The sequence below is a fragment of the Triturus cristatus genome, chromosome 2_2, assembly GCF_964204655.1.
Source record: "Triturus cristatus chromosome 2_2, aTriCri1.1, whole genome shotgun sequence".
Taxonomy (NCBI): domain Eukaryota; kingdom Metazoa; phylum Chordata; class Amphibia; order Caudata; family Salamandridae; genus Triturus; species Triturus cristatus.
In genome coordinates this window covers 581355535-581368029 of record NC_140582.1, presented here as the reverse complement: position 1 = coordinate 581368029, position 12495 = coordinate 581355535, and the positions used below count along the sequence as shown (strand labels likewise).

General features: G+C 42.7%; 1 protein-coding gene across 31 annotated transcripts in view; it reads right to left on the bottom strand.

Annotated features, from left to right (window-relative positions):
* The window catches only part of RAPGEF2 (Rap guanine nucleotide exchange factor 2), a 960874-nt gene that overhangs the window by 142990 nt on the left and 805389 nt on the right, over positions 1-12495 (bottom strand). For all 31 annotated transcript variants that reach the window (XM_085641742.1, XM_085641743.1, XM_085641745.1 and 28 more), the window contains one exon: positions 9276-9412. In XM_085641742.1, the coding sequence (XP_085497868.1) occupies positions 9276-9412 (137 nt within the window). The remainder of the gene's footprint in view (positions 1-9275; positions 9413-12495) is intronic.

Here is a 12495-nt window from a genome sequence, read left to right as displayed (position 1 = left end):
AGTTGAAGAAAAAGGGAGAAAAAGTAACAAAGGATATTAAGAACTTTACGAAAGAAAAGGCCTACCCTTACTTAAGAGAGGACTACTACAGCACAACAGGCATACAGAACAGGCAGAATACTTGGGGCAGGTTTAGGAGGAACCAACCGGTTACCTTCTCTGAATCATCTGGTGGTTCAAGTGACTCCGAAGTTCAGGCAGGACCAAGCCGTTCTGACAATCACCCTGGTCAGTCTTTTTTAGACAGAGGTGGGAAGAGAAAAGGCAAAACATGGTACCAATACCCAGGGGAGAGGCAGACTCGGAAAAAATATTACCAATGGGGTCCCCAACCATACTAGGACAAGACTGCACTCAGATGGAAACTATCCCCATCTTCAACTTATCCCAACACGTCCTATCTTCTTCAGAGGTCTCCCTACTGAGCAAAGGGTTATCATTTGTAATCACCGAACACACAAACTTCTTTAACTTAAAGACTGAAATGTACCAGTTCTTTCGCAAAGTACGCCTGAAACTGTTCTTTATGGACAGGCAGGATTCCATACAAGACTCCAATACAGGACTTAGACCACCCTCGACTTTCTACCCAAATAATAGCATGATGCCGCCTGAACTCCTTACATTCGAGAAGCTAGTGCTTTCAGGAATTGACACCCTTAAAAATAGGAAACAGTACATACCATACAATATCAGCTTGGAAGAACGGAAAGCCCTAGAAAGTCTTAAAACTGACAAATCCATCATACTGAAGCCAGCTGATAAAGGGGGAGGTATTGTTGTCCAAGATCGAAAGGACTATGACACAGAGATTATGAAACAAATAAGAGAAAAGAAACATTATAAAAAACTGGATTGTAATCCGCTGACAGCGATAACCCGAGAGATCTTGAAAATTACAACAGAAGGTAGAGAACAAGGCTTCCTCATCAAAAAAGAGTTTACATTTCTGAATACAAAACACCCTAGGACTCCAGTTCTGTATACTATCCCAAAAATCCATAAGAGCACAACAAATTCCCTTGGACGCCCAATCCTGTCAGGATGTGGGTCAGTCCTAGAACCCATCTGCAAATATATTGACTGTTTTATTAAAGTGACTTATGTCAGAGACTCTATGCACATGATTAATCTGGTAGAACAAAGACCCTATAACATTGAGACAGACTGGCTAGCCACATTGGATATTTCCTCTCTCTACACTAATATACCGCAAGAAGAGGCTATTACAGTGATAACCAGCCTTCTAGATACAAGAGCAAGACCCACACAAGTTCCTACCAACTTCATCATTTCACTACTGCGTATTGTCTTAAAAAGCAACTATTTTGTCTCAGGAGGTACCTTTTATCAACAATGCTCGGGTACCAGCATGGGAGCAATTTTTGGACCTGAATTTACAATATGAGGAAGGGTCACTGTATACGTCTCTACATAGGAAACCCACAGAGAGAAACATGTTATTTGCCTACATCAGCCATCACCCATGAGCACTCAGAGATGGCGTACCCTTCGGGCAGTTTCTCAGACTGACGCCGTAATTGCAACAAAAAAAAAAAAGGAGGACTACATGACAGAAGCCAACACTTTGAAGAGTAAACTGCTAGCCAGCGGTTATCCTATTAGGCTAATAACAAAAATCTCTTAAACGTGCTTGGTTCTGCCCAAGAGAAACGCTTTTAGCTCCCAAAGAAAAATCCGACAACAACAAACTCATTTGTGTCACTACCTTTGGGGTACACACCCAAGCAGTTGGTAAGTTAGTTACTAAAAATTGGCACATTATCAAAAGTATAGATCTCACCATTGAGACCCCCATGTTCGCCTTTAAAAGAAGTAAAAACATTAAAGACCATCTTATCCGGTCTTCACTAGAAGACTCCACTTCAACCACCAGATCACTGCAATCAGCCTGGGGCCTACCACAGATAAAGGGTCATTTCAAATGTGGGAATTGTGGGAATTGTGTAGCATGCGCTTTCACCACAAACACCAAGAAATTTGAACATTTAAATGTTAAACACACCCTTGAATTTTTTGCTAACTGCAACACGAGAAATGTTGTATACTGCACAACATGCCCCTGTGAGTTATTGTATATCGGCCAAACCCAACAACCGGTAAAAGCACGAATAGGGCAACACCAGAGTCGTATCTGACATTCCGTAGCTAATGCTCCACTAGTAAATCACTTTACCAGTAAAAATCACACAGCAGATGATATAAGGTGGCAAGTAATTGATAAAGCATCCACTCCAGAGAGGGGGGGAATCTCACACATATACTACAACAGCTTAAATGTAGATGGATAGAACGCACTGACTCCATCAACCAGGGGCACAATTCTGCCGAAAAGTGGTGAGGCTTTGTGACAACATTGAGAAGTTAAACTCCCTATATACTGTCCCGGTTTGTTCACATTAGACCACACCACAGGACTTACCGTCTATGCAAACCATAGATACAAAATGCCTAACACTATGACTGCAGTGAAAACAATTTTCCACTATGTTCTATGACAGACTAGCCCATTAAGATGTACACGACTGTGTACATCGATATATGTTAGGCAAAGAATGTAGAATATCGAGCATGATACTAGGAGCAATTTGTGACCTGCACGAAATGCATGCCTATTTGCACTTGTCTAGATTAAGTTGCAGAATATTCGTATAAGAACATTTGGCTTATTTGTAAATGTCTAGTTTTAATGGTAGAATATTCGCATTTCTTAAGGAATCAATAATGTGTATATTGATCATGATACTAAGAGCATTAATATACTTGCAAGAAATGCATGCTTAATTATAAATGTCTAATTTAAATAGCAGAATGTTCACATTATTGCGGAAATAACATTTTATTTTGACTAATATGGTGGAACACATCCAGCATTCCCAATGTCAATTATGCATGTTTAATTTTCAGCATTGACGATTGTTATGAATGGCAAAGATTGTGTAAATGTCACGGATAATAGAGATCACGCTCGTTTTTCACCTGTCACCCTTTAGTACCTCTTATATGATTTTAATACCTCATGGTGCGATACCGTATCATACATATGCAGAACATCTACATGTAACTTTCAGCGGTCCTACTACCCGTTACAACCTCGGCACATAGTCTTTCATTCATCTCTATTGCCATCCCTGATCGGTGAGCAGAATCCTGCAGCCTTTCTGCTCTACCACTCGGTCATCCGAGGGCGGGAAAACATTACCTTAAATACATTTGAGAGGCCGGTCGGCCCTTGTCATTGTACCGAGCAGAGTGATTAACACTCGTCTGCTCCGCATCCACCCGGGAGAAGTCAGATTTAAATCCAGGAATTGCAAGGTAAGATACGCGCATAAGTATACATCCTGTTTTAGCCTTTGACAGGGTATAATTTACACTCTGTCTATTAACGCTACAGAAGCCGTCTAACTCCCGGCGACTCGGCGTTCAGACGCACCCCTTTTGGGTAAGTGGACATGCATATGCGCTAAAGCATTCTCCTCCTGCCTGACAGCATTAAGGTTTTACAGCTCCTTTATCACACAGCGACCTGATCTGAATCAGCTTAAGTACAGATTTACACAAGACGTGCCATCTACCATAAGTACTGTCGACCTCTACCCTCACATGGGCTAAGTTTTATTCCATTTTTTTTTTTTTTTAAATTCTTTTTAATATTTTCTCAATAAACAGTGCACATTTTATGCATAATATATGCGAATAAACAATAGTACATCAAATACAAGAGCAAATATAGTTCAGCTTACCATATCTTAACCAAAGGGTGGTCTAAGTCCTGTATTGGAGTCTTGTATGGAATCCTGCCTGTCCATAAAGAACAGTTTCAGGCGTACTTTGCGAAAGAACTGGTACATTTCAGTCTTTAAGTTAAAGAAGTTTGTGTGTTCGGTGATTACAAATGATAACCCTTTGCTCAGTAGGGAGACCTCTGAAGAAGATAGGACGTGTTGGGATAAGTTGAAGATGGGGATAGTTTCCATCTGAGTGCAGTCTTGTCCTAGTATGGTTGGGGACCCCATTGGTAATATTTTTTCCGAGTCTGCCTCTCCCCTGGGTATTGGTACCATGTTTTGCCTTTTCTCTTCCCACCTCTGTCTAAAAAAGACTGACCAGGGTGATTGTCAGAACGGCTTGGTCCTGCCTGAACTTCGGAGTCACTTGAACCACCAGATGATTCAGAGAAGGTAACCGGTTGGTTCCTCCTAAACCTGCCCCAAGTATTCTGCCTGTTCTGTATGCCTGTTGTGCTGTAGTAGTCCTCTCTTAAGTAAGGGTAGGCCTTTTCTTTCGTAAAGTTCTTAATATCCTTTGTTACTTTTTCTCCCTTTTTCTTCAACTCAAAGGTGTTGAAGTAGTCTAAAGTTTTGTTGAGCTTGTTAGGAGTGTTTTAGCCTCTGCTACTCCGTCACCCCCTAGTATCTCCTTTTCCAAATCTTCAATTTCTTTTAGTTCAGCTTTGGCGTGGTCGTAGGCTGTCTCTACACCTAGCACCATCCAGTGGCACAAACAGGTTGTGGAGATGTGACTGAAACCTCCTTTACATTTTGGGTCATCACAAAAAATCCCTGGGACATTTCTGACTTGTAGACCTTGAGGAATTATTCCTGCCTTTAAGTATTCGGTCAGCATCCGTGCATGAAGCTCAGTTCTGACATGTTTCTTTTTTGTTTTTTCCAACTTTTCCAGCAATTGCTGTTGTGGGCTCACAGTACTAGTGGGCTGATTAAAGAATAGGGATGGGCCACTGGTTATTTTGGCAATGTATTCTTCTGTGTATAAGGGTGCCTCTCTCTCAGACATCATAAGCCTCACATGGGGTAAGTTTTATTCCAGAACATACTGTAATATGGCCATATGCTTTACGTTATTGGTCTAATATGCCTTGTTTCTTTCATATCACACAGTGCGCGGCTGGGTCACCCTGTGAGTAATCTTTTCCTTTTTCTTCACTGCAATGCACTGTGACACTTCTTACACATGACAGTGCCTAAATTCCTACAGGTAATTCATTTCTTAGGCCCATCCTACCACTCCTGCAATACTGTCCTTTAACAGCCCAGTACTTATACTATCCCTTCATTCCCCTAGGTGTCCCTATCATTGTAGGTCCTGAAGAGACCCTTTATTGCACAACAGGGTCGAAACGCCATTGACTACTTTAAAAGTGAATCAACACTCAGCACTTTTTATTGTATAAAGTGTTGATTATAAAATGTATATCTGTTAATGGTCACTTTTGTTTTTTAAGGAAACCATGCACATATGTCACTTTCGCTATAGGTTCCTTACACTTTCACTGGGACACCTTTCACACAAAAAAATATTTTTTGTTCATTGTTATTCATGATATTTTCAAATTATTTTATAAAAATTGTTTATCGCTTTCCACGTGTGTTTGGCCGCTCTGTCTCAGATATCAAATAATAACTCTTACCATTGCCATTGCGCAGACTTTCCTATTATTATTAAAAAGTTATTAGTCCGCATGAGCCATTGTTTCCCAGTCAAATACTCCAGAGCACTATAAAGCCTTTCAGATTTTCACCTTCATCCTCTGGCACCAAGAGAAGTCTCATGTTTATTTCTCAGAGACATATTTCTTTGAATTCCGATCTACTATTGTTCATCAGAAATCTTTTCATTTCTATTTTGAAGGAAGTGATCGAGGGATTGGTTCTGATAGTGGGTGGCAGTGAGTTCCAAATTCTAGGAGCAAGGCCACAAAATGAGCGGTTGTATGTTGTCTTCTTGTTGATCTTCTGCGGTTTCAGCAATAGGGAATTGGCACTTCTGAAGGAGCGGCTGACCGCTCAAGTTTATTGGCCAGGTAAATGGCAATGTTGTGGTGTAGAGCCGTATGAGTCGTGCAGGCTATTTTCAGCTGGATCCTTGCTTCAAGCGTGAGCCAGTTTTAAAGTTTTTGGTCTGGACTGATATGATCAAACTTCCTAGATCGTCTAGTTGCTGAGTTCAGTAAAACTCTTAATAGAGCTAATCTTGATTTGGCCAGGCCTGCGAGTGTAGCAATCCCGTAGTCTAATCTGGAAATGACAAGGGATTGTACTGCTATGCGAAGGTCGTCCGGAGGCATGAAAGGTTTGATTTTCTTTAGGAAGCTCAGCTGATGGTTGGCTCCCCTAGTTGTTGCGATGATATGATCTTGCATTTTCGGAGTTATACCAAGAGATCTCATGGAGTCAATGATAGTTGGGACACAGTTGAAAACTGTAAGTTGCTCGAGCCATTCATGTATTAGGACAGAGCAGTTGTGGGGGTGATCAGGAGGAATTACATTTTGAGGCCATTGAGCATGAGGTTGTTGTGGGTTAGCCAATGTTGGGTTTGAGGCAGGGTGTGGTTGAGAGTCTTTACGTCTTTGGGGGTTGATATTTTCAAGTATAATTGAGTGTCGTCAGCATACATATGACAAAGAATATTTGAGCACTTTAGAATGTCTGTGAGAAGTTCCATAAACATAGCGTAGGGGAGAGCGTGGATCCTGGAGGTACTCCGATACAGACCAAAGTGGAGTCAGAGAGGGTCTGTTTGATTTTTAATCTTTGCGTTCTGTTGTGTAGGAATGACGCAAACCAGCTTGAAACAGGTCCGGATAACCCCATCCTTACCTCCCGAAGGCTGATCATGCTGTCATGTTTGACCGTGTCACATGCAGAGGATAGATCTAGTAGTAGAAGTAGGTATGATTCTTTCTAATCAAGCAGTCTCAGAGCATAATCAACAATGTGTGTTAGCGCTGTTTTAGTGCTATGTCCCTTTCTGAAGCTAGATTGGCAATCGTCCAGAAGATGGAACTTATCAATATAGTCACAGAGTTTTAAGTGCACACATTTTTCTAGGACCTTTGCTAGTGTGCGGAGGTTGGTAATGGAATGGAATTTGTTGAGATTAGACTGATCGGCATTAGGCTTTTTGAGTATAGGAGTGACCTGTCCTATTTTTAGACATGCATCAGGCCCTGAGATATGGGTGCATTAATAATCCTAGTCCAGAGCAGTAGAATGGAGGATGTTAGTTCTTTGTTAAGTTAGCAGGCGCAGGATGAAAGAAATGATTTAAGGAATAGTAAAGGAATGCAGCAGTTCGGGCATCCCAATATAGGTTAAAAATGTGGCTTGTCATCGTTGGATGACACATGGTAGGGTACTGCTGGATTAGGTTGCCTGAGAGACTTCCTCTGTCATATTGTAATGTGAAATACAAATTAAAGTTGTTAAAGAACGTTAAGGCTTAAAACATGTGGAGACCAAGTTTTTAACGCCTTCTAAATTAATTTTTTTACATACCTGAATGGTTTAGATTATTCTGAGCTTTCTAATACCCTACATTTCAGAAATGTTTTAAAACAGAACTAATTTTACTGATTCTATTTATTAAACCTTAAAAAAATTTTTTATAAAATCAACTTAACATTCTAAATAATAAAACATTTAACTTACACTTTTAATAGTTTGAAACTAAATTCCAACTGTGATTTAACTGTAAAAATAATTCAAATCCTTTAGGAGTCATTTTAAACCTTGTTTGACTACTTGCAGCTTTAACATTGTTTGCTTGCTTTAACCACCAGTTTCAATCTCTAAAAAATAGTCTAACCAACTTTTATTGATTATTACTTTCCAAACAGGTTTTGAGATGTATTCAAACGCAGTTATCACACATTTAAACACTTGGGGCCCGAATATAAGTTTAGGCGGTGTGATCCACCACCACATCCCCGCACCACCAGGATTTGCCGCCGCCTGCCAAATTACAAGTTATTTGTAGTCTGCCAGGGGGGGCGGCAAAGGGTTCCCATGGCGGTGCCACTTTTAAAGGCCGCGTCTGTTGTATGAGCGTGCGATGTTACCTAGGCTAACTGTTTTATGTACTTGCAACAGTGGGTCATTTTTGCCTTCACAATTTTCTAGGGAGACTGCACTGTCGAACTTCAGAGAAATCAGAAACAGAGGAAGTGACATCTATAAGAAGAAGTTAAACTGATTTTCTCGGCTTATTTTCTAACTTACTGGAACATCTGTAGATCCCACTTTTCAGCCGTTTTGCTCTTCTGTGTATATCACAATATTTTAAAAATCCAGTAGTTTTCTTGCATGTCAAACATTCTGCACCAGGAGCAGCAGCTATGAATTCTATTGACTGAGCAGTGCCTAGAATCATACTAATTGCTTAATAATGGCCCAGTGGTCTCTGTCATTTTAAGAGCAGAGTTCTTTTACTACATTTCCTTACGTGATACTTGGCTATATTATTCTCCACGTCCCTCAGTAACTCGATAATAAAGTTAGGACCAGACAGAAACAGGGCTTCCAGGTACAAAACTATATTTATAGCAATATGTACTTTATATTTTTTATTAGCATTCTAAAAATGATTGGCTTGCCTAATGTCTAGAGAACTTGGACTCTGTCTCCCAATGACTGCCAGCTCCAATCGCCCTGCTACGCAGGCATAGTGTAAAGAAACCCACCAAACTGTTACGGGGGGGGAGGGGGTGAAACCGCTTTTGCTAGGAAGGAGCAGCTCTTCTAACTAATGAAATGGTGGATACACAGGGAGGTACTTAATTGAGAAAATGTGCATTGGACTCAAAAGTCTGTGCAGGAACTTTTGTGCATGTACACAGGGAGGCACATGTTATGCCCACCTGTATGCATGTACAAAGGGAGGAGGCACAGGGGACCCTGTAGGGCCCCATTTGTTTGCTCTCCTCCAAGGCTTACATAGAGGAGGAACCGCCATGTAAACCCTGGAGGAGAGGAAACTCGTAATATGCTTGATGGGACCACGGCGGACCAGCCAAGCATATTGCGGCCTCATGCCCGCCACGCCAACGCCAGGGAACGGCAGCTCCCTGGTGGGGGTCCGACCGCCTAACTCGTAATGGGGCAGTCAGACTGCCAGTGCAGCGGTGGCTGGACTGCCATCACCACGAGTCAGGCGGTCCTCGGACCACCAGACTCTTAATCCGGTCCTTATTATGTGGGCATATATTGCATTCTTGTAAAATCTTTTTTTACCAAATTTTATTAGCATATTGGAAAAACCATTAAATGCTGGCTAATTATTACCTAACAATAGACCAATTTTGTTTATGGGTAGAATTCAATTTTGTGTTCCAAACCTGTGCTTAAATTGGCTATCTCCTAAAGTCTGTGTTTGAGAAAAATTATTTCTCTGTGAACAATTATTTTCATAAGCAAAACAATATATGAAAATGATAAATCTGGGCTTACCTCTTCACCATCGTTCAGTACTATGGTTCCAGCCCTCTCCACCACTGCAAATACCATGACAGCACATAGCTCCCTCCTCACAGACATGGTCATGTTGGCAAAAGCAGGCAGTTGATGCATGAATTCCAAGAGTTGCTCTGAAGGAAGGGAAGCTCAATGAGATACACATGACCTGATCACGCATTTCCACCAACATCAAAAACATTGCTCTAATTTTACAATTTGATATTCAACGGCCACATTTGTTTGACTTGACAATCACATGTTCACTTTAAAGTTCCATTACCATGAATTTTCTTTTGAATAACTTTTTTCTCGAAATCTCTGCAGGAATGGTAATTTGATCACTGATGATGATCCATGTAATTGGCAGCAGAAGGTGGCATCATGAAACAAGCATTTGCAATGCAATAGGTCTCGCAGTTACAGGAGTTTCAACCATTGGCATTGTAAATAACAATGCCGTTTATATATGTTTTTAAAACAAAAACAAAAAATAAAAGGCATTATTTTTTGCAATGTCAAAAGCTCAAACTTGCGTAAATGCGAGACCTATTGCATTGCAAATGCTTGTTTTAACTGAGTCTGTCTCACGTTTCTTTAGTCTCATAGATTAGTTTGTAAAACTAGAATGTGCATGCCACACCCTATTTAGAAGCCTAAAACGCCAACCGCTGCCCTCAACCTACAGTAAGACATGACTTGATTTTATAGGCTAGTCGTGCAAGCCTCTTGGCTGATCTGCAGAGATCAGTTGTATCCAAGGGGAATATTCAGGGGATGGGCATAAAGATAAAAGATGCCTGATATCTGACCCCGCCTATCAGACTGAAATTCACCCCTCGTTGTCATTCCCTACTGTAACAGGCATTCACAATCCTGAAATTCACCAATCGGGGCAGACTGACATTAATGACTCTTGAACTACCTTTTACTCCTTCTGCCATGCGCCCATCGTGGCAGACTGCTGTTTGCAATCCTGATATTCAGCCCTCTAGACATACCTGCATACCCCCCTTCTGGCAGATGGGATTTATTGTTGCTGACATGCTTTTATTTACTCATCCTGACAGGCTAATATTTATCCTTCAAACACCCATTTTGGCCACCATCCACTCCGATTCACCCATCTTCACATAATGTCGTTTACCTCTATTGAGGTTCGCTTTATTTCCATATGCTGAACGGATCAAAGTCACCCATCCTGACAGAACAGGCTGACAACCACCTCATGAACTTTCAGTCATCCCTACATGACACTCATTTTTCAAAACTGACCCATCCAGACTTACTGAAATTCATCCAACATTACAGACTGACAGTCACCATCTTGATAGGCATGACATTCACCCCTCCTCAAAGACGTTAGCCATTCCCCTCTCTTGACCGAATTGCATTTGCCCATTGTTAGCCATTCTCGTAGGCTTACATTCACTCCTACTCACAGAACAAGAACATCGTGGTGATCAGTAGTGCAAGCTTCATTTCCATACATACAAAACAAGCGCACACTGGACATCAACTGGGAAAGCTTCCCTCACAAAAAGGGACATTAGCGGCGCGACACTCAGAGGACAGATAAAAACATTGGCTTCAGCAGTGCAAGCACGAATGGAGCCGCAGGCCCCGTACCAACAGGAGGAGCCAATGTCGAAGGAGACAAATCGACAGTCAGGGGCAAGGCCGAATAACCAAACTGTGACTGGTGACAGGGCGCAGCCCACGAGCTGTCAGGGTGGGTGACGGGACTTGGCAGAATGAGGCAAGCAGAACACGAGAAGGAATGGGACACAGAACTAGAGGGTGGCAAAGCTCCCTCCAGGAACAGAACTGTACATAATTGGGTGCTGAAGGGGACAAGCGGGGTTTAGAGGTCGAAAAGGTAAAGCAGCAGTTCTGGGCATAACGCATAAGCCAGGTAGAGTGTATAGGTTACAAAAGTGTGAGGAATCGGGATCCAAGGTGCCTACCTAGCGTCTCAACACTACAAATCCCAGCAACCCCGGAACCAGGAAGGGACGTCACGCACGATAGAAGGCGTGCGTTATTTTGAATCCGAGGATCCAATTTCCGCCGTTCGGAGCTAGGCGTCCCGGCTGGAATTGGTATTCACCGCTCGGATGAAGACGAACCAGAGGACTCCGCTTTCCCAGTCCCTCGGAGCTTGGCGTCCAGGCGGGGACTGTCGTGTACGGAGGCGCGGCGTACGAAGAGGAAGCAGGTGAGAGGTATCGGAGCTCGACTGAGCTCACCAACAGTCCGCGCCTAGCAGACCTAGAGACCCACCTTCCCTTGTAGACCCAGGTATAGGCTCGGACGAGCCTTGTCGAATCGCGCTGTTAAGAGCGCCTGTTTGTTTTCAGCTCGGAGGAGCATATCTATGGTTTGATCGCGCTCGAAGGAGCGAGTTGTCGAGTCCAGCTCGGAGGAGCTGCATTTTGCCTAAACCGCGCGGAGAGAGCGCGGCATTCAGGTTACAGGCTCAGAGGAGTTTGCCTATTGTTTGTCCACGCTCGGAGGAGCTTACCTGATTAGACCGCGCTGAGATGCGCAAGTAGCAAGACTATAGTTTCAGAGAAGCAAACCATTCCGCACAGCGCCTCCAGCATTCATTGAGAGAGCGAGACTTTGGGGAATTGTGAGTTGCTATCAGTTATGACAAAATATACCTCAACAGAACTTAGCGCATTGATTCTCATGTTGTGAAGGAGCGCTACTTCATAAGGGCTCAAAGCGGCGGTGCTTTCACCGTGGAAGCTTATTGACAGTTCTCTTTGGACCAAGGCCCTACTAAGAAAGGATAACTCACTAGTAGCGGGGGTCTGATGTAAGATCCTTGCATACATAGCAGGAGGGACTCACGCCGGAGGGCAAGGTGTGTGGTTCACAGGAGGGCTCCATCAGATAAGGTCTGTGGTGGGGTACCTTTGGGGGTGAATGCCCGGGATGGGCGGTCCATGCCATCAATACCTTTAGTCACCTCTTGTATTAGTGAGACCGAAAAGAGAGTAGACTGTTACTGTGGTTATGTTTGTTATTTTTTGTCTTTTCAGGTTCTTCTCCCTGCTGACCCTTTCCCCCATCCTTTCCCTCGCCTGATCACCTCTGGGCTCTGTAACCTTTGGTTGGAGTCTGGGGCGATCTGGAGGTGGACCTCTATTGCATCACCCGGATCCTGAGGAGTTCTGTATCCTGACAAAAAGGACACAAGGATACAGTA